The 27,153-nt window shown below is 38.8% G+C and overlaps 1 protein-coding gene across 3 annotated transcripts; it reads left to right on the forward strand.

Annotated features, from left to right (window-relative positions):
- Window positions 1-3,083: 3,083 nt before the first annotated feature.
- LOC134539944 (endocuticle structural glycoprotein ABD-5-like) lies at window positions 3,084-27,153 on the forward strand. Of its 3 annotated transcripts, none has more exons than XM_063382317.1 (3): window positions 3,084-3,161; window positions 5,934-6,019; window positions 21,399-27,153. In XM_063382317.1, exons 1-3 carry the CDS (start codon window positions 3,153-3,155, stop codon window positions 21,673-21,675), a joined length of 372 nt encoding a protein of 123 aa, XP_063238387.1. In that variant the 5' UTR covers window positions 3,084-3,152; the 3' UTR covers window positions 21,676-27,153. The 3 variants fall into 3 exon arrangements, with proteins under 3 accessions (XP_063238387.1, XP_063238386.1, XP_063238388.1); XM_063382316.1 differs by having other exon boundaries at window positions 22,297-27,153; XM_063382318.1 differs by lacking the exon at window positions 21,399-27,153 and adding an exon at window positions 14,618-15,292.

A 27,153-nucleotide genomic window follows, 5' to 3' on the forward strand; every position in this document is an offset into this window, starting at 1 on the left:
CAAATAGCAAAAGCAGTTACCGCACTCTCGTTCTGATCGTTACTCTTTCTTTAACGTATTGAACGTTACACTTTTTCGTTACGCATCGCTTCAAATTACCCTTCAGACTGTAAAACATTTTCTCTTCAAAAACACCAAGCAAGAATTTTTTACAATTTCACAGTTTTAGAGTATTTTAAATATCACTTACTTTACCCAACCAACCTTTCTTATGTTACGATCCTCTAAACATGCGAAAAACCTCCCATTCTCGTGGGGGAAAATCTATTTTCGGGAGGAATGAATTTATGTTACACTTTTCACTTCACAACAAAAAAAAAAATTAATATATCCGAAGATTTGCGAACACGGCTAATTCAGGTGTATGACTATAAGTCATTGAGTAGAAGGTTTCTAGTTTTCGTTGCTTGAAAACAAAGTAAATAGTAAACATTTTTGAATACATTCCTAAAACATAATATAAGTTATCAACCTATACCACTTCTTTTTATGGTCTATGTAAATGATCTAAGTTATAATTTTACCGATATTCCTATCATTTCTTTTGCAGATGATACTAATGTACTGGTTAAAGCCAATCCAGCTTCTAAACTTGATGCTCTGGTTATGAATACACTACATACATTAAACTCTTGGTTTACAAATAATAAACTGCTACTGAATTATGGTAAAACAAAGTTTTTTTTTTTCCTCTAAATTAAAATCAAACAAACCAAGTACTCTGTTAAAAAAATACTAACTTAAATTTTGTGGCACATTCACGATTCCTTGGACTTAAGATTGATGAATTTTTATCATTGGACAAACATACGTTTGGTTTGCTAAATAAATTAAACAGTATGTGTTATTTGTTTAAAGTACTTTCTCATATAACTACCAAACAATGCCTATGGTCTGCCTACTTTGGCTATGTTTATTCTTTAATCAGCTATGGAATTATGTATTAGGGGAGTAATCAACAGATCTTGGGGAGTAATAGACATCATCTACAATCAGTTTTTATTATACAAAAAAAAATTAATCAGAATTATACTCCACATGAAACGTTTGGACAGTTGTCGTGATATTTATAAATCCTTAGGTCTTCTTACTGTGCGCTGTATTTATATTCACAAAGTATTATTGTTTATTCATAAGAACAAATTAATTTATTTAAAAAATAATAATATTCATGAGCATTTCACACGAATTAATGCAGATTTTCATCTGCAAAGGGTTAATAAGAAAAAAACTTTACAGTCAGTTAGAAATGTTAGTATTAGATTATTCAATAAATTATCATCAGTTCTAAAAAATATGGACCAATATAATTTATTTAAAAAGGAATTATTTTTTTACTTATCACATAAGGCTTTTTATAATATAGATGATTATGAACAGGAGGTAGCATCGTAATTTTTTTTATGTAAGACTTTTCTTTTATATATAATATATAATAGGTGCTTATTCATTGAAGAGCAGCTGTTGTATTATATTATTTTAATTTTGTAATGCTTTTAATACTGTTCTTGTACCTATTTGTGTGTTTGTATTTATGTTTATTTGTAATTTTTTTGACATATTCTATACCATTGTATGGTCTATTGAATGAAATAATAAATCAAATCAAATCACTCTATTCAAATTTACAGGAAATTTACCGTAAAATAGGGTACCGTACATTTCCTATGCAATTGACTTTTGTCTAAACAAATATAGAATAGATGCAATATATTTACATGGTAGTGTTAGTCTATGGCGTGGGTGTCCGATTAATTTAAATGGTGAATTAAAAACACTTATATTGCTGGCTAATACGGGTGGATGATATTTTCGGCGAAGCCGAATTAATCGGCTAGTTAACTAGTTTATTTAGGTGATCTAACCCAACAACTGTTTAATTTTAAAGACTGAAGAGTTTGGAAGTATATTGATAGGACCAGAGTTACAAAATTCTGACCCATAGGCCGATTTATCCTAATTTAGAAGTGTTGAATTTCTGCCAGTGCAACTTATTGCTATTTTGTACCAGGCTTGGGCGAGCCGTATGCTTCCAATGTGAAGCCAATCACATTTCTGCATTTGTAAATCACAGAAGTAAACAAACTATTTTTATCTATTTTTTTCCAATCTAATGTATCATTTCCAGCAAAAGTTGATTAAAAAAAACTTTGAAATGTATTTGAAATGTATCATTTCATTTAAATAGTCTCAAAACCATTGATGACACCAGGAGTCTTGTGTGTAGTTTCTCCTTAGAACAGAACCAGGGTAAATCAAGCACTGGTTTAAATATTAACTATTGACTCACGTGATGGTTACTACAGATAATACCTAGTTTGCTAACCACATCTAATTATTAATAAAACTTTTGTTTTAAGTTTGGTGCTCGATATAATAAAATATTCTCATATTTGTTGCTATGCGCATGTGGATTAGAACCAAATAGTAGTAACTATTTTAAATAAAAGAGAATTGTGTTTTTATTATTATATATTGTTACAAATGCTGATAATATTGCCTATATATTGTTTTACTGTTATTTGTCTTATGTTTAGTATGTTTGCTATTGAAGTTAAATTAAATAAAATGCACCATAGAGTATTGTGTAACAAAGATATCTGGTATCCGTATAGCATTATCTGCTCTGTAGTATATTAAACTATACTGTTATAGAAGTTCAGAAGAGGGTGCCATGCAATAACAAAATAAATTACGTAATTCACTAAAATGTTTCAAACAAAGAACATCCTGTTGTTTGCAATTAATTTTTTTCCCTGTATTTTATTTTGAATTTTACGTTTTTCCTCATTGCATACGGCCTTGTACATGTGACTTTTTCGGCGTTTCGTTTAAGTTACCTCCGACAACTTCTGCACGTTTCCCCGACTACGGAGGAGGTAATATAACCTGCGCATGCGCCGAAGGCTCGTAAATGATAGGTCAGGGCGACCTCGGGATTTTTTTTTTTCGACTGAAAAAGAAGACTCGGCAGCAGATGGGGCCGTCTGTGTCTCTGGAGGGTGGAGGAGGGGTGAGGGGTCAACCCTACTTTGCGGTCGAGGCGGGCGGCCTTGGATCAAAGGCCGCTTGGAACAGGAGAATGCATCTTCAGTCAAGAATCGGGAGACCCACCTGCTAGACGTCCCGTTCCATTCTTTCCCGTCTCGGCCATGGCTCTGGTGAGTTTGGGCTTCAAGCTGGGCTTCGCAACTTGGCAACAACGCAACAAAGCAAGAAACGCAATACGAAAAAAGTTCACCACGCTCATTTTTAGAGTGCCGGTTTATATAAGCTAAGCAAGGCGCAATAACGTAACGCAATTAATGTTCAACTTCCAACTTTCTTGATTTTTGGCTTGCGTGTTCCGAAAACTTTTAAAGACGCAGATGATATGTACATACATATTATATATATACATATATATAACTATATAGTATATACTCGTATATATTCAATAGTACATAGAAGGCCACGATGTAGTTTTTATTTAAAACATGACGTTTTCCCTTGGTAAACATTCGCGCAATGAAAGAAAACAACACATTTAAATCTTATCAATGAAAATGTCACATGTTTTTCATGATAAACATGAAAGAACAAAAGAAGCCCGTGGAATAAATCTTAGTTTTCTTACAGTTTTACGATTTCAAGTCGTCGGGTTGGTGACGTCTTGCGGTTTGCGTTGTTTTAAACGTCCGTGACTTTCTTGCATTAATTGCGTGTTGCGTTATGGCATCGTTGCATTCCTTGAATAGCGGGTGGAGGGGGGGGGGGGGAGATATATGAAGTCCGGACCCCTCACTCCAAGGATTAAAAAAGAAGAAAAGAACAAGCGAAGACAGTAATAGTAAAATTATAGCAACTTAGCTCTATAGGTTTACAGAGAGATTATTTTAGAAGAATTACTGTAATCCTCAGTGGACTATCATAAAGTATTTCCTTCCCAGCATAGCACTAGACACACACAAAAACGGCAGGAATTGTGTTTCCGAGCCGCCTATATTTAATGCCGGTTTGCAAACGTGTTATTGTACCCTGGCTTTCATACAAACTTGACACGTGCTTTTAAAGTATTTGATACCTAACATTATTATGAATTTATTTGTGATTTGTTTTAACGAAATCAAACAATAATTGATGTATAGTCCGTGAGATTTTAACGTTACAAATAAAAGTCTTTTGAATTCAATTACTAAGAAAACTTTCTTATAAAAATATATTTGTTACGAGTGGGCAAACAGGTCATTAAAAGATAGCCCCATAAATACAGTTTTATTACCTAATATTTACACTACCAAGTTATATCAATTTAACTGTATGTCCACAAAAAAATCATTTTACATAGAGACCACTTCGCTCCACTGGAGCTCGGCTTAACAGCGTGTGTGTGTGTGTCTCTCTCTCTCTCTCTCTCTCTCTCTCTCTCTCTCTCTCTCTCTCTCATTAGTTTGTTACCGCACATCTCGATCCCAAAACACTTGTCATAAATTTTAAATTTTTTTTAAAAAATATTAATTTTTTCAACTATTATAATATATAATTTTAGCTTGATTTTGTTGTCAAATCTTTTTTGTCATAATTTAAAAAGAAGCTGGAAAAACTTAAAAAAAAATTGCTATTTTGAACTTTTTACACATCTATATGTATTCATGTGTGTTGTGTTGTCACGTGTATTGTCACTTTATATATCTTAAATTGTATGTTTATTTAAGTTTTTTTTTCATTGTGTGTTTTTGCATGTTGATGTAAATATGTTTTTTATATGTTTGAATTTTTGTGATGTTCTGTAAATGGCCTCCAGCTGTAGGATGGCACATAAAACCAAATAAAATACACAAATACGAAGCCAGGTGCGTTCATTTAAAAATTGTACTTGTAACATGAAGAAGAACGTTCGATTATCGTGAGTTGCATAATTTTAAATGGATGTTACAAAAACTGGAAAGCTGAAACTTGATTTTCCCGCCTTATATGAAACGGGGCCACATTGAAAGTAAATTGCTTACTAACTACAAACCTATAAGAATAAAAAAGATAATCGTGGCTATTCTATTTATTTACTTAAATTAATTTATTGGAATAAAAAAACAAAGTTTGAAGAGTTTTTTTTCTATAAAGTTAAGTTTTATTACAGTTTAAAGTTTTTTTTATTCAACTTTTTTTTTTTTTTTTTTTTTTTTTTTGTTTTTTCCAGCTAGGTAAGCAAAGGTCCGCTTTACTTATATAAACGAACGGAATTAAAATATCACATATGTTTTCCAAGTTCACGGAATTTTTATTTTTAGGTTTAGTTTTTTTAAATTTTTTAGTAATAAGTAATGCTATTTGTCTATGTTATAGGTCACATTGTAGAATAAAATATGGGGAAAAAAGAAAAGTTACCGATGAAAAGTCTATGGTCATTGATATATATTATAGTAAAAATTCGTTTCTTCTTTAGAGTTTTTCTTAAAAATCTGGACCGACCCTCCTCCTCCCCAAATCCTAGGACGCTCATGATACTGAGTGATATGTGTGTTTTAAAATGTTTCAGGTTCATATTTTAAAAATGCCGTAGAGTATAACTTTTAAAGTGTGCAAAAACTTTATGGTAGCTAACAGTTTAGTGAGCTTCAACAAGACGGCCAGTATTTTATTAAAATTCCTTGTCGAAAATCAGGTCCAAAGCAGGGGTTTAGGATTTTTTTTTTCACTCTTTCTCGCTTTTATCGGAGCCGTTTCACTTTTCAGAGAATGAAAATACCACAGAAATTAAGCTCGAACAATAATTTTTTATTCATCTGGTATTCCCAAATTTGACAGCATCAAGTTCACTTTTGGTATCCATCCTGATGTTTTCGTCATTTGAACTTAACTTGGCGCACCGTACATAAAAATTCCGAGTTGTGGTTATTTTTTTTTTATTTCGTAGGAAGATTGTCAACTTCTAATTATTGCATGCTTTCTTTCAGATTCTGCTTCTAGCGACGACAATCTTTCTGGCGCCTGCCTTCGCCAGACCAGAAGACAGCTTCAATCTCGACGGTTACAAGTTCAGGTGAGGTCTGGTCTCTTCTGCGCCTACACGACACCCATTTCCTTAGCAGTTTTCATGCCGATTTTCTGCTAGCGTGCATGCTCTCCTGAAAGTAACATTTCAGCGCCCTTTCCAAAGGGTCTGGCTCTGGGTATAAAAGTTTTCATACCAGAAGTCTTCACAAAAACTGCAATAGAACGTGTTCTATTTTGACGTGACAACGTCTAATAAATCGATGAACGCCGGCTGCACGCACGAAAAAGTGTCCCGTTACGCACATTGTCCCGTTACGCTGTGTCCCGTTACGCTCATTGTACGCTTGCGCCGCATCTATCTCTCTTCCACTCGATTGGAACAACCATCGATTTGACTTTTTCGAGGCACATGAAACTTGAAACACTCCTATTCGTTTCTTACTTTTCCTATCATCGTCCTATCCTTAACAGAATAACACAGAGTGGAAGAAGTTAAATAGCAAACATGTATAAAAGTTATAGTTAAAATAATCTCTTCGTTAAAGTAATAAACATATTTGAATTAATGAGTGCAAATAAAAGTAAATTTATCAATTAAATTGTAGATTTCATTTCACTCCTTCTTTGTATCCATACAAAATAGTGATAATTCAATAAAACTGATTCAATTTTATTCATAAAATTGTGCAATCATTTCATCAATGTTTTGTTATGACGTTGTCACGTTAAACTATCGTCCGTAAACAGACAACCAATTTTTTTTTCTGATATACTACGAGCCAAATTCCTCGAGATGGCGGACCCACGTGTAGCATGTAGTCCCCTTTGTAAATGTATGGGGACGTAACAAACGTAATGGTATTCCAAATAAACCTTTACGGTAGTAAAACTATCCTGCAATATATTTTGGTAAACTAAAATGGTCATAGAAAGAAGTAATTGCAAGTTTTAAAATACGTAATAAAACTGCATTACACAATTAATAACACGCAGTCTCATCTAAGAAGCAAGAAAGTCTCGGTAGATTGATAGGAAAGCACCTGGCTATAATGATCACGGGGTAATTTTTGACGTAGTTCTACGCCTCGTCACTAATTTTTTTAAAACTTTTTTTTTAAAATAATAGATTACTGGATTTTACATTTTTACATTTTGTAATACATTTTACTTATCTTATTGGCTATAATATTATTAAATACATAGCTCAGTCCATTGGTTTTATTATTTTATACTAGGTAGGCCTATTTGCTTTAATTTTACTTAAAATTAAATTTTAAGTTCACAAGTAATTATAAAAATTAATTCTCTAATTAAAACAACTATGTTTATTAGGGAACGTTGTCATACATTGTTCATACTGGGAATACTATCTGCCATATATCGGAATGACGTGAAAACGAGAATATTTTTCTTTCGAATGTTTTTTATACTGGTGCATTTGTAATACAATATTTTTTTTCTTGAATTTCTGAGGTGTTATTTAAAAAACTCGTTTGGAAAACATTTTAAATACGTTCAATTAAATTGACTTTTTGATATTTATATTTAATTTTAGACCAAACAAATAAACAGGACTTGTACTTGTAAACGTTGATAGCTGTCGTATAAGGGTTGCGAACGTAATGGCAAGAAACATTTTATAGTTAGTTTTGCTTTCGTTTGTCGCGCCGTCAGAAATATTCATGTTCACAAAACAGCGATATCTGCTGTCGCGTCGCCTTAAGAGTGATTTTTCAGAATCATTTTTAGTCATGGACATCTGGTACAGATTCTTAATAGCACTTAAATGACTTGCATGACATCTTTATCTTAATTTCTCCGCCATGTTTTATTGTGGTTACCGGTCAAATCTTCATAGAGGTGTAAAAGTAACGAAAAAAAAGCATACCCGTATGTATTCGTTACTATAAGAATTAGTACTCGTTACTATCGTATCGTTACTCGTTACTTCTGATACCGCATAACATGCTATGTTATGTTGCAGGAACGAATCGAGTCGTATTGCGTACGCGTACAGTATGACGTCGCGTAAATAATAATAATAAATAGAATATAAACAATTAATATTTGATAATTAACAGTTTTTGTTAACCAAGAAACAATTAAATCTCATTAGAGCGGCTTTATTAGATTAGCTCTTTTAAGATTAAAAAACGTGAAAATTCGCGATAATAAAAAAGAAAAACATACATATTTCTAATTTGTAAAAAATAATTTCTTACGTTGTTTCTGTTCCAATATCAAACTTTGTCTACACACACAATACCTTTAATAAACAGTAAAAAACTTGGACGACGAATTTCCAAATTATACTTTACTTAATAAACAAACATAGTTCTTTGTAACGTAAACTCATCGAATATGCGCGCGCATGCGTGAAACATACGAAAAATGCGAGTAATGAAATTTAGCCGTGTGTAACGTTTCGTTACTCGTATATAGACGGCGCACCCGTTACTCAGTAACGAATACATACGGTTTGCTATAGCTCTAAATCTTCATAGTTGCCCCATGCACGACGCGAAGACTGCATGTAAGGTCAGAGCTGTGCTTAGAGGAAATACTGCGATATATGCACCAGCAAGCGTGACTCTTATTATCCCGCCTCACTAACACAATCACAGCAATGACTGGCGGGGCCCCTTGAATGCAATTCGTAATCAGACATTTTCAAGAAATCTTGAACGGTTAATAAAATTGCACATTAACACCCACAGCTCTGCATGCCTTATGACGAAAAAAAAAAATCTATATTAACGCATTATCCATTTAATCATACATGCCACAATATTTATAATTACTGTTATTTCCTAGATGAACCCACACAACTAGCTATAAATGTGAATTGGGTGCCGTATAAAAATATGTTTACATAATAAATAGTTAAACCAAATATTAAAAAAAAAAGTTTATTTACCTCTCAATAGAGTCGAAAACAGCATTTTCATACCTCTCCACCTGAAAAAATAAAAACATTAACCGAATATCACAAAATATGCAAAGTCTTGACCTTGCTAATGACATTCCACCAATTACACTACAGATACAAAGCTGAAAATTCCAATAATTAAAAACAATTATACAAAAGTTACCAAAAGAAAGCAAAAATCACAAAATTAAAAAAACAAAAAAACATTTGCTACAAAAATCGATTACAAAATTTGTCAATAAAAATTCGGTGATAAAAAATTAGTCACCGAAACATTAATCGACAAAAAATCAGCAGCATAAAGGAAGCGGCAGATGAGGAGGCTGTGGCAGACGTCAAAGAGTTGATGGAGGGGGGGGGGGGGGGGGGGGTTGTCCTACGTGAGGGTTATTTGGTTATTTTGTAATTTGTGATTTAAGACATTCAATTTATGTGCGCACTATTCATTGTTTCACAATAGTAAGGATGCCCGATGTGTTTAGATAGTACTAAACTATTTATAGATAAATTAAAATTGTTTTATAGTTTAAAAAAGTTTTATTTCAATAAAATACAGCTGTAAATGCCTCACAACTACATTTTGCAGTACTTCAAACTTAATTTAGGCCTAAAGTCTCAAAATAAAGCACTAGCGCACACACGACTTATTAAAAAAAAAAAAAAAAAAGCGAGAGCCAAGATGACAAACACGAAAGGTTGCATTTCGTAATTTTTTGGATTACATTAATTTGATATAAAATACGAAGAAAAAAAATAGTGTTATCGGTTAAGTGATAAATTTGTCTACAAAACCCGCTAATTTGAAAACGGTGACGAAGAAATGAGACAACGCAGGAAAAAAAAAAAAAAAAAAAAAAAAAGGTAATGCTGAAACGAGGCGAAGGGTTGTAGCGGTGGTTGTGTCGCTCGATTTTTTTTTTTTTTACCTAACCTAACTAAAACTAAGTGTATTTTGGAGGGGTCCGGGTTAGGGAGGGACCTAGGTGCGTCTCAGGCCGAAGCCTATACGCCTAGTCATGCTGGGATTAGCCATGCAAGGAGAGGGTCGCATGCATCATGTGCTAGGAGGGGATTGGCCAGCCATGGCAGCGATTGGCGCCATGACTAACTCCCCTCACTCTTAAATCTAGACTTTAACTAGAGATAGGTTGGGCCCAGGTAAAACCTGCATAGACACAGGGAAAACCCTGGGCACATTCATGCGGGATGCAAATTGGCATGCATTACGTGTAGGAATTTACAGGAGACAGAGGATGGTCTGGATGAAGTGTTGGACAGAGTAGAAAGGAGTCTACCATGCGGGGTTTGGGCACTTGGACTCGTGGTCCGCTTTGCTATTTGTCCAGTACTGGATTTAGTGACCTGGGACGCAAGCGCCCCTGGTGGTGAGTGGTTGCACTGACCACTCACTCCGCCGCCAGTCAGCACCTAAAAAACTAAGAAACTAAGACAGAAAACAGATAAATGACTTACAAACTAGGCATTTCGTTACGAAATATGCAAACTCCCAACTCAGGGATGGACGTGCAGTGCTTAAGATAAAACAAAAATAAGAACTAAAAATATTTTTTTTAGTTTTTTATTATTATTTTAGAAATATATATTTTTGATGACTATTACTTAGTATCTAGGACTTATTACTAATTTACAAATCTCTAATATCTACTACTATACTACAAGTTAAATATAGAGGAACTGTCGGTGTATAAAGTTACAGGTGAATTAAGTCAAAACCTATTCGCATTTTGGTATTTGTTGCAAGCTTGCAATTCAAAATCCCATGTCTTTCAGAAACACAACCGGCACTGGAGGTGAAGCCTGCCAGGCGGGCCATGCCCATCAGACATAGGGAGTCAGCCCTAACAGCACAGGCAGTGGAACTCCCGGGATCCAAACCTACATCTGCGTGCTTCGGACCATTTTGAATTAGCAAATTATTTCATTAATGTCTATATAATTTAAGTTTCAACTCGCGGGAGACTGATTGGCCGATCGCTCAGCCAGCCACAGCACACTACGGAGGTCTGTGAGCCAAGATTGAATTTGGCATTTTATATTTTCCATGCAACTCTGGATCTTGTTCGCCCAGTGATGAAATATATGGGTTTCTGCTTATGGCACATTTATCATAGAATTTTTGCGCAGTTCGGAAATAATAATGTTTTAAAAGTTCGAGTTTGAGCTCTCTGTGCATAGCCCTTACGGGGCAATACACAGGCGCATCTGTCGCAATACGAATACTCTTGTTCTGAATTCTTTGTAGCTTGATTCAGTGAGATTCCGCTGCTGTTGCCCACACCGGCGCTGCATACGTGATTATTGGTTTTATTAGTGCGTTATAAATTATTATTCCGTTTTTAACAGAGCTACCTAAACGCCGGCTCATGACGGGGTAGAGGGCCATGAGCCTAGTGAAAGCTGTTTTTCTTTTCGCCTCTATGTGATCGCGCCATAGTAGTTTCCTATCCATGTGCACGCCTAAATATTTAACAACATTTTTGTGAGGAATTTGCTCATTGAAAAGTGTTAGTCGTGGTCTATCTTCAAGTGGCGGGAGATGTTTACGCGTAAAAACTATAGCTTCTGATTTAGTAGGGTTTACCTTAATTCGCCATTTTGTGCACCACTGTTCTATTGAATTTAACGCGGTTTGCAATCTGTCTGTTGCGAGTTCTAGAATACTAGCTCTGCTAAACAATACCGTATCGTCCGCGTAGCAGCCAAACTGAACTGATCGGTGTGCGGGCTTAGGCATATCATGGATATAAATATTGAATAAAACCGGCCCCAAAATGCTGCCTTGTGGGACTCCTGCTTTAATAATTTCAAATCGGACTGTGCTCCTTCTGTCGTGACTCTAAACGATCGACTTTCCAAATACGAGGCCAGTAATTTAATATAACAATCGGGGAAGCTAGTTATATATAATTTATAAATTAAGCCTTCATGAAGTACTCTATCAAAGGCTTTTTCTATATCCAAAAACGCTGCGAGATTATAGCTATTCTGATTGAACACAGTTATTATTTGTTCTGTCATACGGACCAGTTGATGCGTTGTTGAATGCGCGCTGCGAAAACCAAATTGTTCGTCCGGAAGGACGTTATTTTCTTTAATGTGAGCATTTAGTCGCTGCAGAATTATGCATTCGGCTACTTTTGACAATGTACTCAGCAGACTAATGGGCCTATAATTTTGGGGCAGTGTCTAATCTTTTCCGGATTAAGAAAAACTATCACATTCGCTTCTTTCCACTGCAATGGAAAATACTGTAGTTTAAGTATTCCATTTATTAATTGAGCTAGGTATTCCAAAATTTCGTCGGGCAGTTTCTTAAGGACTACTGCCTGAATGTCATCGTTTCCCGGTGCCTTACGTGGTTTCATACACCTGATAGCCTGTTTAACTTCCTGATATTGAGTTAAGTAAGGTTTTGAAGTTAAAGGCTGATTAAGTTTAATTGTAAGGTCTCTGTATATTCCGGCATTAAATTGCGGGTCAAAGGGTTCGATATTAGGTTGAAAGGCTAATTCAAGGGTATTCGCGAAGGCTTGTGGCTTGTCTGTCGGTGTAAAAGCGAACCTAGTGCGAGTTTGTAGCGGAGGTATTTTATCTATCTTATGAAGGAATCGCTTTGTCATACTCCAGGTGCTACCATCTTGCACCTGAAGCTGAGAGACTTTCGTCTCCCATTGGCTGCTCCTCCATACAGTTATTTCATCGGAAATTATTTTCTGTAATTCATTAATTCTCGCTTTAATGTCGCGCTGCCTACGTCGAGTATATTCGCGCCTTAATCTATTTTTCTGAGAAATTAAATCCCTAATATACACCGGCAGTACATCTTGCTTAAATCTAGCCACCTTTTCTGGGATGCACGAGTTATTTGCAGTTTGAATTTTAACTGTAAGTTCAGTGACTGCTGATACGATGTTATCTTTCGTTTCGAAGTTGGCAGCATCGGCTGCAGGCAAATTATCGAATAAATACGTCTGAAAGCCTCTCCAGTCGGCTTTCTTGTAGTCTTTAATTTTTCTCGGAGGACTGATGTCAGTGTCCACGTAATCGAATAGTAGATGTACTAGAAAGTGGTCAGACGACATTTCGTGAAAGACTCTGAGTTCAAATCCCGTTTGATCTCTCTTATTTAATGCAATATCTAAAATATCGGGGTTGTGCCTTAGTACTCCGCTATCGTGAGTGGGCTCTGAGGGAGCATGTACTTGATAATTTTTGTTAGACTCGTGTCTTTGCAGCAGTAGGCCATTGGCTGTATTGCTCCGACAGTTCCAGTCTTCATGCTTGGCATTAATATCGCCAACTGCTAGGAATGTGGGAGCTGAGCCATAGATGTCCAGCTCGTTTTCAGTTAGTGACCTCCCCGGTGGTGCATACATCGAAATAAGCACTATTTGTTGTTTATTGACTTTAAAAGTAATTGCAACAGCTTCTAATTTATTAAATTCAGGTAAATGAAATTCACTATGTTGTATACTTCTGTGGATTAGTAGGGCAACCCCTCCACTTCTGGTATCGCGGTTGCGCCTATAAATAGTGTAATTTAAGATAGTTAGACGATCTGTTGGAATTAAGTGTGTTTCGTTTATCGCTGCGATTCTAATATTATGTTTAATTAAATGATTGGTAAATTCGATTATTTTATTTCTAATTCCTTGTGTATTCCAGTAAAGGATGGTACTTAATCTACTGTCTACGGGGGTAGTATTAATGGCAGAACCTAAATTAAGGGTGTGCAGCATTAAAGCTGGCCGCTAATGCTGTCACGAAGCCCGTGGTGGCTTTTATTTTGTCCTCTATTGACTTGGACGGATTACACCAAATAGCCATTAAAATGCACATTGGTTCCAGGACGTGTGCCAGGTTAGGGTCCTGTGCAATGGCATCCAATTGGCTCACGAGCTTCAGAAAGTCACTCGCGCCCATCGCTGGATTCTCCAAGGGTTTTAGCTGCGGTGACGCAGTTGGCAATTCTGTTGGTGAGTCAGTCTGCAACGGGCTGGCTTGTTGTTTCCCAGGCGCGACTTTCTTGGAATCACTGGGGGGAGGGGTGGAGTTGGGTGGCGCCTTAGTACCTGGCTGATCCGTCACCTGACCTTGCGCCCGGCCTTTACCATTTTTGTGCCCTGAATGGTGTTTCTTCGGGGGCCTCTGGGGCAGGGGCTGGCCTCTAGGCCTGGGTGGGCTTGCCAAGACAGGGTACTCTAGTTCATGCCTATCGCTCAACACTGAATATTGGTTGGGGCTCTCTGCCATTGCGGGGGGGGGGGGGTGGTAGCTTGGGGCTCGCCACGGCTGCCTTGGGGGCTGGGGGCAGGGGCCGGCTTGTTGTGGGGGCGGGCGGACTTGAGCTGCGGCTTCTGCTCGCTTGTTTTCGCGCACTGCGCGTTTGGACTGCAGCTCTCTGTCTTTCCACTCCTGTTGCGAGAGGTAACACCAGTTCTCCCTCTTGTAGGCCATGCAGCCTCTGTAATTGGCGCAATGCGGGCCTTCACATCGCGCGCACTTTGCCTTCCTCATTGTGTCGCTCATGCACGGCCACACTCACGAGCAGTGGCGTGGTGCGCGAACTTCTGCCGAAGACGCGGCACGTCTGTCCGCGAGAGCGGCGGGCGAGAGAGGCGGAGCGCCAGACGAGTGGGAAGAGTTCGCCGCAGCTGCCGCGAGGGGCGGCCGTCCGTGTTCCTTGCGTTGCAGCTACACCGCGCCCGATGGCAGCTCCCGGGACGAGTCGGGCTCGGTGAGGAACCGCGGCTCCGAGAACGAGGAGCTGGTGATGGAGGGGGAGTTCTCGTGGGTGGACAAGGCCGGCGGGCTGCACCGCTACCGCTACGTCGCCGACAAGAACGGCTACAATGTCACCGAGGTGGCCGACGACCCGGGCAAGCCCGCAGAAGTCGCTGCGACAACCACCAAGGACCTCCCCGACGGGGCCTCGGCAGAGACTACTACCGCTCCCAGCGAGAAATGACCATTTGAAATCTTAGCAGACGTATTCGAATATGTAGACATCAGTAGAGGCTCATAATCCTTTTACTTCGGAGAAGTTATTGCGTGGAACTTGATTATTGACATCCATGCAAAAGACTAGGATAAGCCAAAAAATATTTATATATTGATATTTGTACACCAATTATTTACAGATAGGCCAGCATATAACAAAAATATAAATGAAGTGCGAGAGCCTTTCAGTACTCGCCAGAGATGCGTAACATCTAACCTCTGTAATGTGCAAATTCATGTGTTCTCATGTTGCAAATATACTTATTATAGGGGAATGAGGGGCAAGAGTCGGCACTTAAGAAAGAGTAGTCGTTTAAGAATGTTACAATTATTATTTATTCATTAAACCACATGAATATGCTATGACAATGCATTGTGTATTATTTCATATAACGTATACAGATATAACCCATGTTTGAACATTTGTAATACAAAAAGAATACATGACTGCAAATTAAGAAACTTGCCCTACATGTTGGGCAAGAATCCTATTGCAGTGGGGCAAGAGTCCTATTTACATCTATTGCATTTGAAAGAACCATTCCCCAAATAATCAGTGCAAGGTTCCTCCCACCATGATTTACATTCACTGCACATTATCCAGTCCACAGATGGAGGCTCTTGGTACACTGCACCACATACACCGCAGAAATAGCCCACCTTACCAGAGCTTGCAATGCCTTTCTTGCCACTGAAAACCAAGGTGTGTTTTGCGCGAGCACCTTTGGATTTCAAGACGACTGGTTTTGTGGCCACTGTTGTTTTCTTTGGTTAGGCCTAGTGTTCATTCCACTTTGTGATGACATCATTTTAACATATGGCGATGATGTGAGAATCTCGGATCGTTTTGATGTCCTATGCCTCTTTTGCGGATGACAGGCTTTTGGGAAGGGCCTAATTATTTGTGGCGAAACAGTGAGCCTACACTTTACAGGATTGGATAAATTCTGAAGACATGCTTGAGAGGATATGTTAGTAGGCTCAGAGCTACCTGAAGCAAAATGTTTACAGACAATTTCAAGGCTACTTTCAGTAAGCATAGGCCCATGCCTAACTGAAACGTTTTTGACATTGGTTTCCTCAAATTCCACTGTAGGCCTATGGTGTGAAGTAGAAGCCTGCTGTAGGCCAACTTCTGCACTCACTGTTTCATTATTGATTGGGAGAGGCCTGTCAGTCATTTCAGATGGAAGAAAGTCAACTTCAGAAAAAATATCGGCATTCATTGGAATAATGCCACATTCCTGAAAACCTTTTGCTGCAATGCCAATTGTAGCTGTTTTTTCATAAGCTAATCGAAACAAATTAGCAATCTGAAATTGTGTAATGCATCTACCAGTATGTGCTGGCATCCATTTACTACATTTATATGCATAATATGTTTTCAGGGGCCCAAAGAAGGTTTTATCCAGTGGCTGAAGTCTGCGTGAGCTATGAGGTGGCAGAGAAAGGAGATGAATGTGATGTTCACGACAAAATTTGATGGCTGGTATTGAAATATGTGAAGAATGGTTGTCAAGGATTAGCAAGATCGGATCATCTGCAGAGGGTTTGGTGTGTGATGCGAAATTTTGGAGCCAGGTCACAAAGAGTTCTGCATTGATAAAACCTGAGTCAGACAAAAGAAACAAAGACGAAGGTGGAGCTCCATCAGTGAGCTCAGGTTTCATTCTTTTGCGGGGGAAAATTATTGCAGGAGGGACAAAATTCCCAGCTGCTGACATGCAACAGACAACTGTGACTGTTTGGCCTCATTCACCTGACACTATTTTACTCACACTCCTTTGCCCTTTGCCTGATATTATTTTCGGTAACCTGTTAGGGACAGTGTTCAGACCACTTTCATCCATGTTGTATACCCTAGTGGGTTTGGTCAGAAAGTCATGTTTAGCATTAATGTCACATAGATTTGTAAAGAACAGATCTATTTGTCCCTTGTTAAAACCTACAGCCCTCGCTACACTCATGCCTTTTGGTTTCCTTAACCTCAGGTTTGGATGGCGTGCTAGGAAACCGTAAACCCAATCCCTACCTGCCAACTTGATTTCATTTTTGAATGGGTGCTGTATGTTATTGCATTCAGCATATTCGTATGTTAATGATTGTACTTCTTTGAATGTTAGACCATAAAACCTTTTGTCCATTTCTCCTAGGTAAGCGGCCAGTTCCGATTCCATCTCTGCTGAAAAAGTAGAAGTAAAACGGCCACAGGAATTGGCTGGAGTTCCCTAAAAGAAAAAAAATCTTGCTAGGCACTTTTTTTTAGTTATTTAGTTAAAAACGTGTAGGCATACATACACGTATTAAGTAAAAAAAAACACATGAAAGATATCCCTTTTTTAGCCTTTTTCGTAAGGTAGATTCCTCCAGTCCCATATCTGCAGCAATGGCTCAAATTGAATCACCACTCGCCCTTCTGAATTTAGCTTTTTCTAGCGTATCTGCATCAAGTGGTTTTCATTCCGTCTTCCTTTTATAATTCATTTTCCTAAAATAAAATAAACAATTTTAATGAAGTCTTTTTCTAAAATTATATTAGCATTATTTAATAGTTTTATTGTTTAATTGCAGAAAACTGTTATCAATGGAAAAAAATAGCTTATATTTGATTTTACTACCTATTAATTTGAAATGTAAGTAATATTTTTGTCGAACAATCAAACTTTATACGTTTTTTGAATATTAAAAAAAGTTGTGTGTGTTTAGTATCTAATGTTTGATGTTATGGGGCAAGAGTCCGCATAATCGTTTGTGCGGACTCTTGCCCCAGGAAACTTGCCCCGACACACCAAAGAAATTGTAATTCGTCATCCATATTTCACAGAAGCACAATTAAAATAACAACCTTATACGAATACAAGAAAAATACATACCTGTTGCATGAATGTACTTATTATTCGACGAATAAAATTCGTCGCGGTTCTGCACATACGTTTATAGCACAAAAAAATTACATCAAATATCACTCAAAGCGTATATTTCGAATTACACTCGTAAAAATGGCCGCTGCTCGCTAACCAGCTGCGTCCCGAGACTGTAGCGCATTCAGAAATCTCCCTTTATGAACGCTGAAGCTATCTAACGGCGACGGCGAGAACTACCACGTCTAAGGATTCTTTCCCCATGCGGACTCTTGCCCCTCATTCCCCTACGTACGAAACTCGGACACAAAATTTAACGTAGAATTCTTAAAAATAATACTTATATATTATATATAATATATGCATATTGTGTTTTCAAATACATTTCTTGACGCAAATCACAGGTAGTTTCCGCACCGGCCGCTAGAATTCGCTGCCGGAGCAGTTACATCGACTATCGAATCATTAAATTTGCAGACCAAAATTTTTTAACTATATAATGAAACTGCTCCCAAAAAGCGAAACACACTTGAAAAATTCATGGGTTCTTGTGTTGCAAATACACTTATAATGCGAAACTCGGACACGAGATTTAACGTAGAATTCAAAAAAATTAAATATTAACATGAATTATTTTAAAACACATATTATGAAACTAAGTATACGTTTGTATATTTGTTTTTGCTTAAATGATAGTAATCAGTCTGTAAATACTTCCTACAAACAATCCTTAATCTTATTGAGCCGATTCAATAAGAATTAACTATAAAAATTTCATCATGAAATTCTTTTATTCAACATGGTATTGAATATATGTGGGCTAATAATTTGTTCTCTCTCTACAGCATGATGAACGCTGTGCTATCTCTACGTATCATTTTAACTAAGAGTTGTCAAAATTATAATTCCTGCATTTTAACATACATTTTAAGTTGCCATTTTTTATTTTTATGACTATACATTATCACATAAAAGTATTAAAGGATAGTTGCACTATTACCTGTATAAAGTTTACTTTGACACACCAATACACTTAGTACATCCACCAATGTTCACGAAAGTTAATATATACGGGAGAAACACGCGGGTCCGCCATCTTTTAGAGATTTCTGAGACTTCCACAGATGGCAGCTCCACGATTACACATTTTCGTCCATTCTACTTCTGTTCTATTCACAAAAATACTTCTACTAAATACTGTATACCGAGAGCTAAGATGCTCCACGTGAAAAATTAATAATTGCCTACCTACAAAACGAATAAGTATATAATTTTAAAACACATTATTTTTGAGAACTTGGACTTTCTTACTTCTACCATACTCCTTGTTATGTCACTTGTTATATAAACATGTGTTAAGTTCGCAGGTATCAGTGTTTTTGTAGTGAAGTGTGCTATAATGCACATATATCGCACTAGTGTGTTCTGTATAAAATGATGATAAAATACATATTATAAATGATATTATAAATTTTTTTGATTATTGGGAAACAAAAGGAAGTTACAGACTTACATTAAATAATTATACCAGAGTGGTAAGAGCAGTGTTAATATGCTGCAGCCAAGTTTTAAAAATTTATCTTCACTTATGGTACCACTATAAGGCTTACCATCACCGGCACACAAAAAAAATTAAGTAGAATGTGCATTTGACCGGACCTACCTACGGGTACGTATTTTGGTCCGCTGAAACCGAATTCAAGGTCAGTTTGACCCCTACACCCTCGAAATTTCGAGAAAACTTCGAAAAACCGTAAAAATGATGAAAATCGGCAGTTTTAATGATAAAAAAATGTTTTGGAACTAAACTAAGCGTGATTTTCATGTATTTCAATCCGCTGAATATGAATCGAAACTTTATCGAGACCACGAGCCGTTTTAAATGTAAAAAAATCACACAAACCCTCCAAAATTCCGAAAAAGTAATTTTTTTTTTTACTCTCGAATTGAAGACATCAAAAGATATAAAATTTTATCTGAATTGGACCAGAAGAAGTTTTTTTTATCAAGAAAACTATATTTATTCGGAATTTTCGAGAGTTTTGTGTGATTTTTTTACATTTAAAATGGCTCGTGGTCTCAATAAAGTTTTGATTCATATTCAGCGGATCGAAATACATGAAAATCACGCTTAGTTTAGTTCCAAAACATTTTTTTATCATTAAAACTGCCAATTTTCATCATTTTTACGGTTTTTTGAAGTTTTCTCGAAACTTCGAGGGTGTAGGGGTCAAACTGACCTCACATTCGGATTCAGCGGACCAAAATACGTACCCGTAGGTAGGTCCGGTCAAATGCACATTCTACTTAATTTTTTTTGTGTGCCGGTGTAATTAGCAACAATATTATAACCATAAACACTTTGTCGTACCATCATTGTTCCCTAGTTATTTTGGATTATATAAGTTAAAAGTATTTTTTTTGCAAAGACCACCAACAAACAAGTTCTACGCCCAGCAAAGAAAATTTCCACACAAAAAAAACCTTCACTCGGCTGAGCCTCTTAGTCGGTCATTTCAAATACTTCAACGAAATACGGCGTGAAGAATTTAAATTTATGTAGTCTTAATTGCCAGTGGAATATTACTATTGTCAGAATCATCACGCTGCATGATTTCCTCCGAAATCACAGAATAGACTGAACTGTCTGACCCACTAGTGCAGGGAACACAGCTTACATAACAAACATAGAGATCATCACGAACATAGCCTAGATATTTATGTGGCCTCATGTTAAGAGAGAGAGAGAACATTATTTATTTGAGTATACCTTCTCCTCGATCCGAAAATGAGAAAATTATTAGATGAGCAAAGTTCCCCAGCTGACATGATTTTAAGGCATTCAACTAAAATTACTACCTTTGTTCCGTGAGTTATGATTGGTATATTTGTTGAAACTTTAAATTAACATGTTAAAATGACAATTCGAAACCAACAACACACACCCTGGAATTTATAAAACTTTATGCAACACAGCTACACTAGCGGCTTCAACCAGCGATCTAAGGAACGATCAGTGACGTCATATAATATAGCTTGAGGGACACTAGCGTGCCTATCAGTGAAAATTTGAAATCAAGACTGCACCCATGACTTCATTCGGCTAGTTCAACAGCAGCAAACAAAACCTGAAATGTTGGAGTAGTGATAGGTGGAGAGCAAAACATTCCTAATGCATTCTGGGAAACAACCACGTAAAGGGGGTGAAGGAAGTGACGAACACAAATGTTGTACCATAATTATAGCACTGAGCACAATTTTAAACACTATAATTTAACTCTGCACACAATAATTTCCAGCACAGTGTACCCTTATTTTCACTACAATACGTACAATTATTCCATCACAGTATACAATAAAAGCTACCACAGTATTTCACAATGGTTTCCAAAGTATACCAGTATTTTTACCTCAGCAAAATGTAATGTCAACCACATTGTTTTTAAATATGTGAGGTTCGCCGAATTTTTGATCGATTATTGCTGTCGCCATCGTCTGGGTATCAATTTCATGTCCGTGACGATGGCGACTGCAGCTGAAACCCACAAGAAACCTCAACGTCCACGAAAGCCTGCGATGCATATTAACTTGTTTATATGCGATGATATCCGCAGTTACACCACGCTGGACGGCAGCTCCCGGTACGAGTCGGGCTCTCTGAGGAACCGCGGCTCCGAGGACGAGGAACTGGTGGTGCAGGGGCAGTTCTCGTGGGTGGACCCAGCCGGCGGGCTGCACCGCTTCCGCTACATCGCCGACAAGAGCGGCTACCACGCCACAGAGGTGTCCGGTGACCGGAGCAGGCCTTCCCCTGTCACCTCCAATGCCGAAATTCAGGTCACTCCCTTTTCGGGCCCCGGACTGTCCATCAGGGGGGCCCTGGCTGGTTGAACGTGCATTCTCAAGTAACTGACATTTGCGAACAGAGGCGTACTAATCAAAACTCTCGAGACTAATACCATGCAGCTCTATACTAACAATACAGACGAGAGAGTGAAAAAATAACCTAGCAGAAAGAGGTGTGACTACAAACAAATAAATAATATATATAAAGCCAGTTCTACTAACCCACGTCAATCAGAGATGGATCACATAAATGGGGTTGGATCTTATGGAACAAAGTATATATGGAGAACAACCAGTGATATGGGGTAAGGAGGGAAGAAACACAAATGTTGTACGTTTCATAATTCTAGCACTACACACCATATGCTGCACTGTCATCTGACTGCACACGATAATATCAACAATAGTGGACCACAATAGCTCCCATGGTATAACAGTATTTATGCCTCAGTGCACTGTGGTGTGACCACATTGTTTTACATATGCAGTTGCCACTGTAGTCATCAGGGTATCAGTTTCCTATCCTTGATGATGGCGACTACAATGTTAACAGAAACATCGGCGAATCTTTTCTCTTTCGACGCAGCTAAAAAACCCACAAGAAACATCAATGTCGAAGAAAGCCTGCAATCCATATTAACTTGGATTTGTGTGTTATACCCGCAGCTACGCTGCACCGGACGGCAGCTCCCGATACGAGTCGGGCTCGCTGAGGAACCGCGGCTCCGAGGACGAGGAGCTGGTGGTAGAGGGGGAGTTCTCGTGGGTGGACCCAGCCGGCGGGCTACACCGCTTCCGCTACGTCGCCGACAAGAGTGGCTACCACGCCACAGAGGTGTCCGACGACCCGGGCAGGCCCCCCATCGCCTTCACTGCCGCGCCAGAGTTCACGACACTCAAGCAGCCCCCAAACCTGAAGCCCATCATGACCCTTTCGAGCCCCGGACTGTCCATCAGGGGGGCCCTGGCTGGTTGAACGTACATTTACAAGGAACAGACATTTGCGAACAGAGGCGTACTAATCAAAACTCTCGAGACTAATTAAATACAGCTCTATACTAACAATACAGACGAGAGAGTGAAAAAATAACCTAGCAGAAAGAGGTGTGACTACAAACACACGATAATAGATAAGGCCAGTTATACTAACACACGTCAACACATATGGATCACGTAAATTGAGTTGGATCTTACGGAACAAAGTATCTATGGGGACAGTCGAGTGATAGGGGGTGGGGTAAGAAGGGAAGGAACACTAAATGCTGTATCATAATTCTAGCACAGCGCACCATTAGCTGCACTGTCATCTGACTCTGCTCACAATAATTTCCACGATAGTGTACCACAATAGCTACCACAGTATTCCATAATAGCTACCATAGTATACCAGTGCACTGTAGTACTGTCCACACTGTTTTTATATATGTAGTAAAGCAATGTTACGGTCAACATTGCAGTCCTCATCATCAGGGTATCAGTTTCCTATCCTTGATGATGGCGACTACAATGTGAACAGAAACATTGGCAAATATTTTCTCTTTCGACGCAGCTAAAACTCACAAGAAACCTCAATGTCCACGGAAGCCTGCGATCCATATTAACTTGTTTATATGCGATGATATCCGCAGTTACACCACGCTGGACGGCAGCTCCCGGTACGAGTCGGGCTCTCTGAGGAACCGCGGCTCCGAGGACGAGGAACTGGTGGTGGAGGGGGAGTTCTCGTGGGTGGACCCAGCCGGCGGGCTGCACCGCTACCGCTACGTCGCCGACAAAAGTGGCTACCACGCCACAGAGATGTCCGGCGACCTGGGCAGGCCCCCCGCTCCGACCATCAGACCAGAGCTCTCTCCCTTTTCGAGCCCCGGACTGTCCATCAGGGGGGCCCTGGCTGGTTGAACGTGCATTCTCAAGGAAATGACATTTGCGAACAGAGGCGTACTAATCAAAACTCTCGAGACTAATACCATGCAGCTCTATACTAACAATACAGACGAGAGAGTGAAAAAATAACCTAGCAGAAAGAGGTGTGACTACAAACAAATAAATAATATATATAAAGCCAGTTCTACTAACCCACGTCAATCAGAGATGGATCACATAAATGGGGTTGGATCTTGTGGAACAAAGTATCTATGGAGAACAACCATTGATATGGGGTAAGGAGGGAAGGAACACAAATGTTGTACGTTTCATAATTCTAGCACTACACACCCTATGCTGCACTGTCATCTGACTGCATACGATAATATCAACAATAGTGTACCACAATAGCTCCCATGGTACAACAGTATTTATACCTCAGTGCACTGTAGTGTGACCACATTGTTTTACATATGCAGTCGCCACTGCAGTCATCAGGGTATCAGTTTCCTATCCTTGATGATGGCGACTACAATGTTAACAGAAACATCGGCGAATCTTTTCTCTTTCGACGCAATTAAAACCCAAAAGAAGTCTCAATATTCACGAAAGTGTGTGATTCATATTAACTTTTTTGTGTTTGTTGATACCCGCAGCTACGCTGCACCGGACGGCAGCTCCCGGTACGAGTCGGGCTCGCTGAGGAACCTCGGCTCCGAGAACGAGGAACTGGTGGTGGAGGGGGAGTTCTCGTGGGTGGACCCAGCCGGCGGGCTGCACCGCTACCGCTACGTCGCCGACAAGAACGGCTACCACGCCACAGAGGTGTCCGGCGACCAGGGCAGGCCCCCCTTCGCCACCACCACCGCACCCGAGCTCACTCCCCTTTCGGGTCCCATTTCGGGTACCCTTTCGGGCCCCGGACTGTCCATCAGGGGGGCCCTGGCTGGTTGAACGTGCATTCTCAAGGAACAGACATTTGCGAACAGAGGCGTACTAATCAAAACTCTCGAGACTAATTAAATACAGCTCTATATACCAACAATACAAGCGAGAGAGTGAAAAATAACCTAGCATAATAATAGATAAGGCCAGTTCTAGTAACACACCTAAACAGAGATTGATCACGTAAATGGAGTAGGATCTCACGGAGCTAAGTAGCTACAACGGCTTGCATGCGGACCCGATGCTCGGCAATGCCCACTTTTACATTTACGTTGCTCCATGCAGCCAATAGAAGCAGAGTATTTGGCCATGGTGGTAGCCACGCTTGTTTGCTTTTAAAAACAATTAAAATTTTATTCAATCACTAGAAACATTAATGTGGCCAATTTGTATTGTTATGTCCTGCCTTTGTTTTGTTCTCGGATATAATTTTTTTTTTAAATTAATTTTTCCTTACCATAAAGTTTAATCTCATTGGGTTCAGTTTCTTAAGTTTCCATACAATGTGGAATTGACAGACGGATGATAAAACGTAAATATCTTGCAGGTCCAGATATGTTACAATTTTTACGTTTAAGTGTCGTAGAATGGACCTAGATTGTTAAATACACATTATTAATAGTTAACTTTTATTTATGAAATTCAAAACACTGGAAGTTTACTTTCTCTCATAATCACTTTAATAATTATAAAAATGGTTTTTCTGTATCGGACTGACGTGACAAGAATACCAGATTTAAACAAGGAAACAAGTTGGAGCTGTCAGGGTATTAGTCTCTAGTGTACTTGGTACTAATGTTTTCTCAAGAGGAACACAAATTTCACTGATATGGAGTACTTCACACAAATAATCAGCATTCGTGTATCTTTGCAATTCTTTTTTTATTATTATTGTGAAAGTAAAATGTAATTTAGAGAAGCACGTGAAATGGGTCAGTTTCAGGCCAATGCAGTAAGTACAAAGCACGCAAGCACCATTTGGGAAGGGGAGAGAGGGTCTCTTCTTCATAAACTTTCCCTTATCCCATGTGATTTACCAGAATGCATAGTATGATTTCCCACACACCCCTATACCTTTCCCCCTCTTAGGGATAGCCACCAGGCGCAGTGGCAGGTTCCTCCTCCATCCATTATTAATTACAGTAGTCTTGACATCGTTCCGGGCTGCGCCCTTTTGAGCCCGATGTGCCACCACCTCTTCCCTTACACGCTGCGAGCACCCTAATTCTACCACCACCCTCTACGACCACCCGCCGAAGTGTGTGTGTGCGTGTGTCGGCCCACGCCCGCCGGTGTGACGTCAGTACTCCGCTCCCGAGAGTTGCCGAGCGAAGACGAACAGGCAGTGAGTCGCGAGTGCTGCGAGAGGAAGGAGCTTCATGCACCTGTCGTCGTTCTCGGAGGTTTTTCAGTGATACAGGGGGAAACGGGCATCGCCACACACGGGCTACGTCACGGCCCTGGGAACAGAGTAGCCGCGTCCACATGCCCGTTATACATATGTGGTGGCGCCCTAGGATTCGTCGGACACTTAAACCCCCATTGTGGTAGCCGTCTCTAGAGGGTGGCGTGCATTAGCATATGTTCTACACTTCCCATTTCTACCCCTCCCTGGCATACTTAAAGATGCATTTGGAGCAGATACCCTCGACCCTCAGGGTCTCCCATGGCCGTCATCCCTAACGATCCATCAGTCCTCCTCCATCCCCTCTACTCGAGAGTATAGTTGAAGGGTGACTGAGGTTGCAGAAACCCCTATGCGATGCAGTGGCTGGAAATGTAGGGAATAGAGGCTGTGGAATGGGAGGAGTTACATAATTATAACTCCAGCAAAAGTTTGGTTTTTTCTTCAGAGGATAAATTTTTACATATCAAGATAATTGTAACCTAAATGACATGTGTTATGTTAGTTTATCTGCAACCAAAACAATCTATGGTTTTTTAAATTAATGAAGTTTAGCAAAACAATGTTTATTTTTATTCAAAACATAAAATTCAGTTGTGTTTGGAATTGATTGGGGGTTTGACTTCATTTCAGTTAATTTTATGCTTCCCTTTTCATTATTGCTTAGTTTCACTCAACATTGTTTTTTTTTTTGTGGGCGTGGAAAAAAAGGGGGGGGGGGGGTGTTGCAACACAGGAATTTCAGTATATTAAGTTACAATGTTTAAAGCGTAACTAGAATAAACTAAGGGTTCTTCAGTTCCAGATAACTGTAATCTTTCTGAAATTACAGTAGATTCACACTTCCCAGTTCTGAGTTCCCTTGTAATCAGGAGGAACAGACTTCAAAAGTTTGTGAAAGGTTTTACTAGATGAACTGTGCTTTGTTAAAAACAAAAATAAAATATAAACTGAATTTTTAACAGTAACCTAGGTACTCAAATTCTGTGATATTGTGGGATAGTTTAGCTTACCCCCTTCTTTTCCCCCTTCAAGTACAATCAGAAATACCCATGTAACAAATACGCTTACTGCAGAGACTAACGAATATATGCCAACATGTTTGACAAGAAAAAAAAAATGTTTTAATACCCATGTAACAAATACGCTTACTGCAGAGACTAACGAATATATGCCAACATGTTTGACAAGAAAAAAAAATGTTTTAACACTAATAGGCTACTTAAGTTCTCTAGAATGTACTGTGTGATAGTTTGTGCTTAATGTATTAAAAATGTTCTAAATGCAATTTAATAAAATAGTATTTTCCA

The sequence above is a fragment of the Bacillus rossius genome, chromosome 16 (assembly GCF_032445375.1).
Source record: "Bacillus rossius redtenbacheri isolate Brsri chromosome 16, Brsri_v3, whole genome shotgun sequence".
NCBI classification, from domain to species: Eukaryota; Metazoa; Arthropoda; class Insecta; order Phasmatodea; family Bacillidae; genus Bacillus; species Bacillus rossius.

What these genes read in the sequence shown, in the direction of transcription:
- LOC134539944 (XM_063382316.1), top strand. An exon ending in CTCGACGGTTACAAGTTCAG is followed by an intron (nt 6,020 to 22,296) that starts GTGAGGTCTGGT and finishes TTATACCCGCAG; the next exon opens with CTACGCTGCACCGGACGGCA.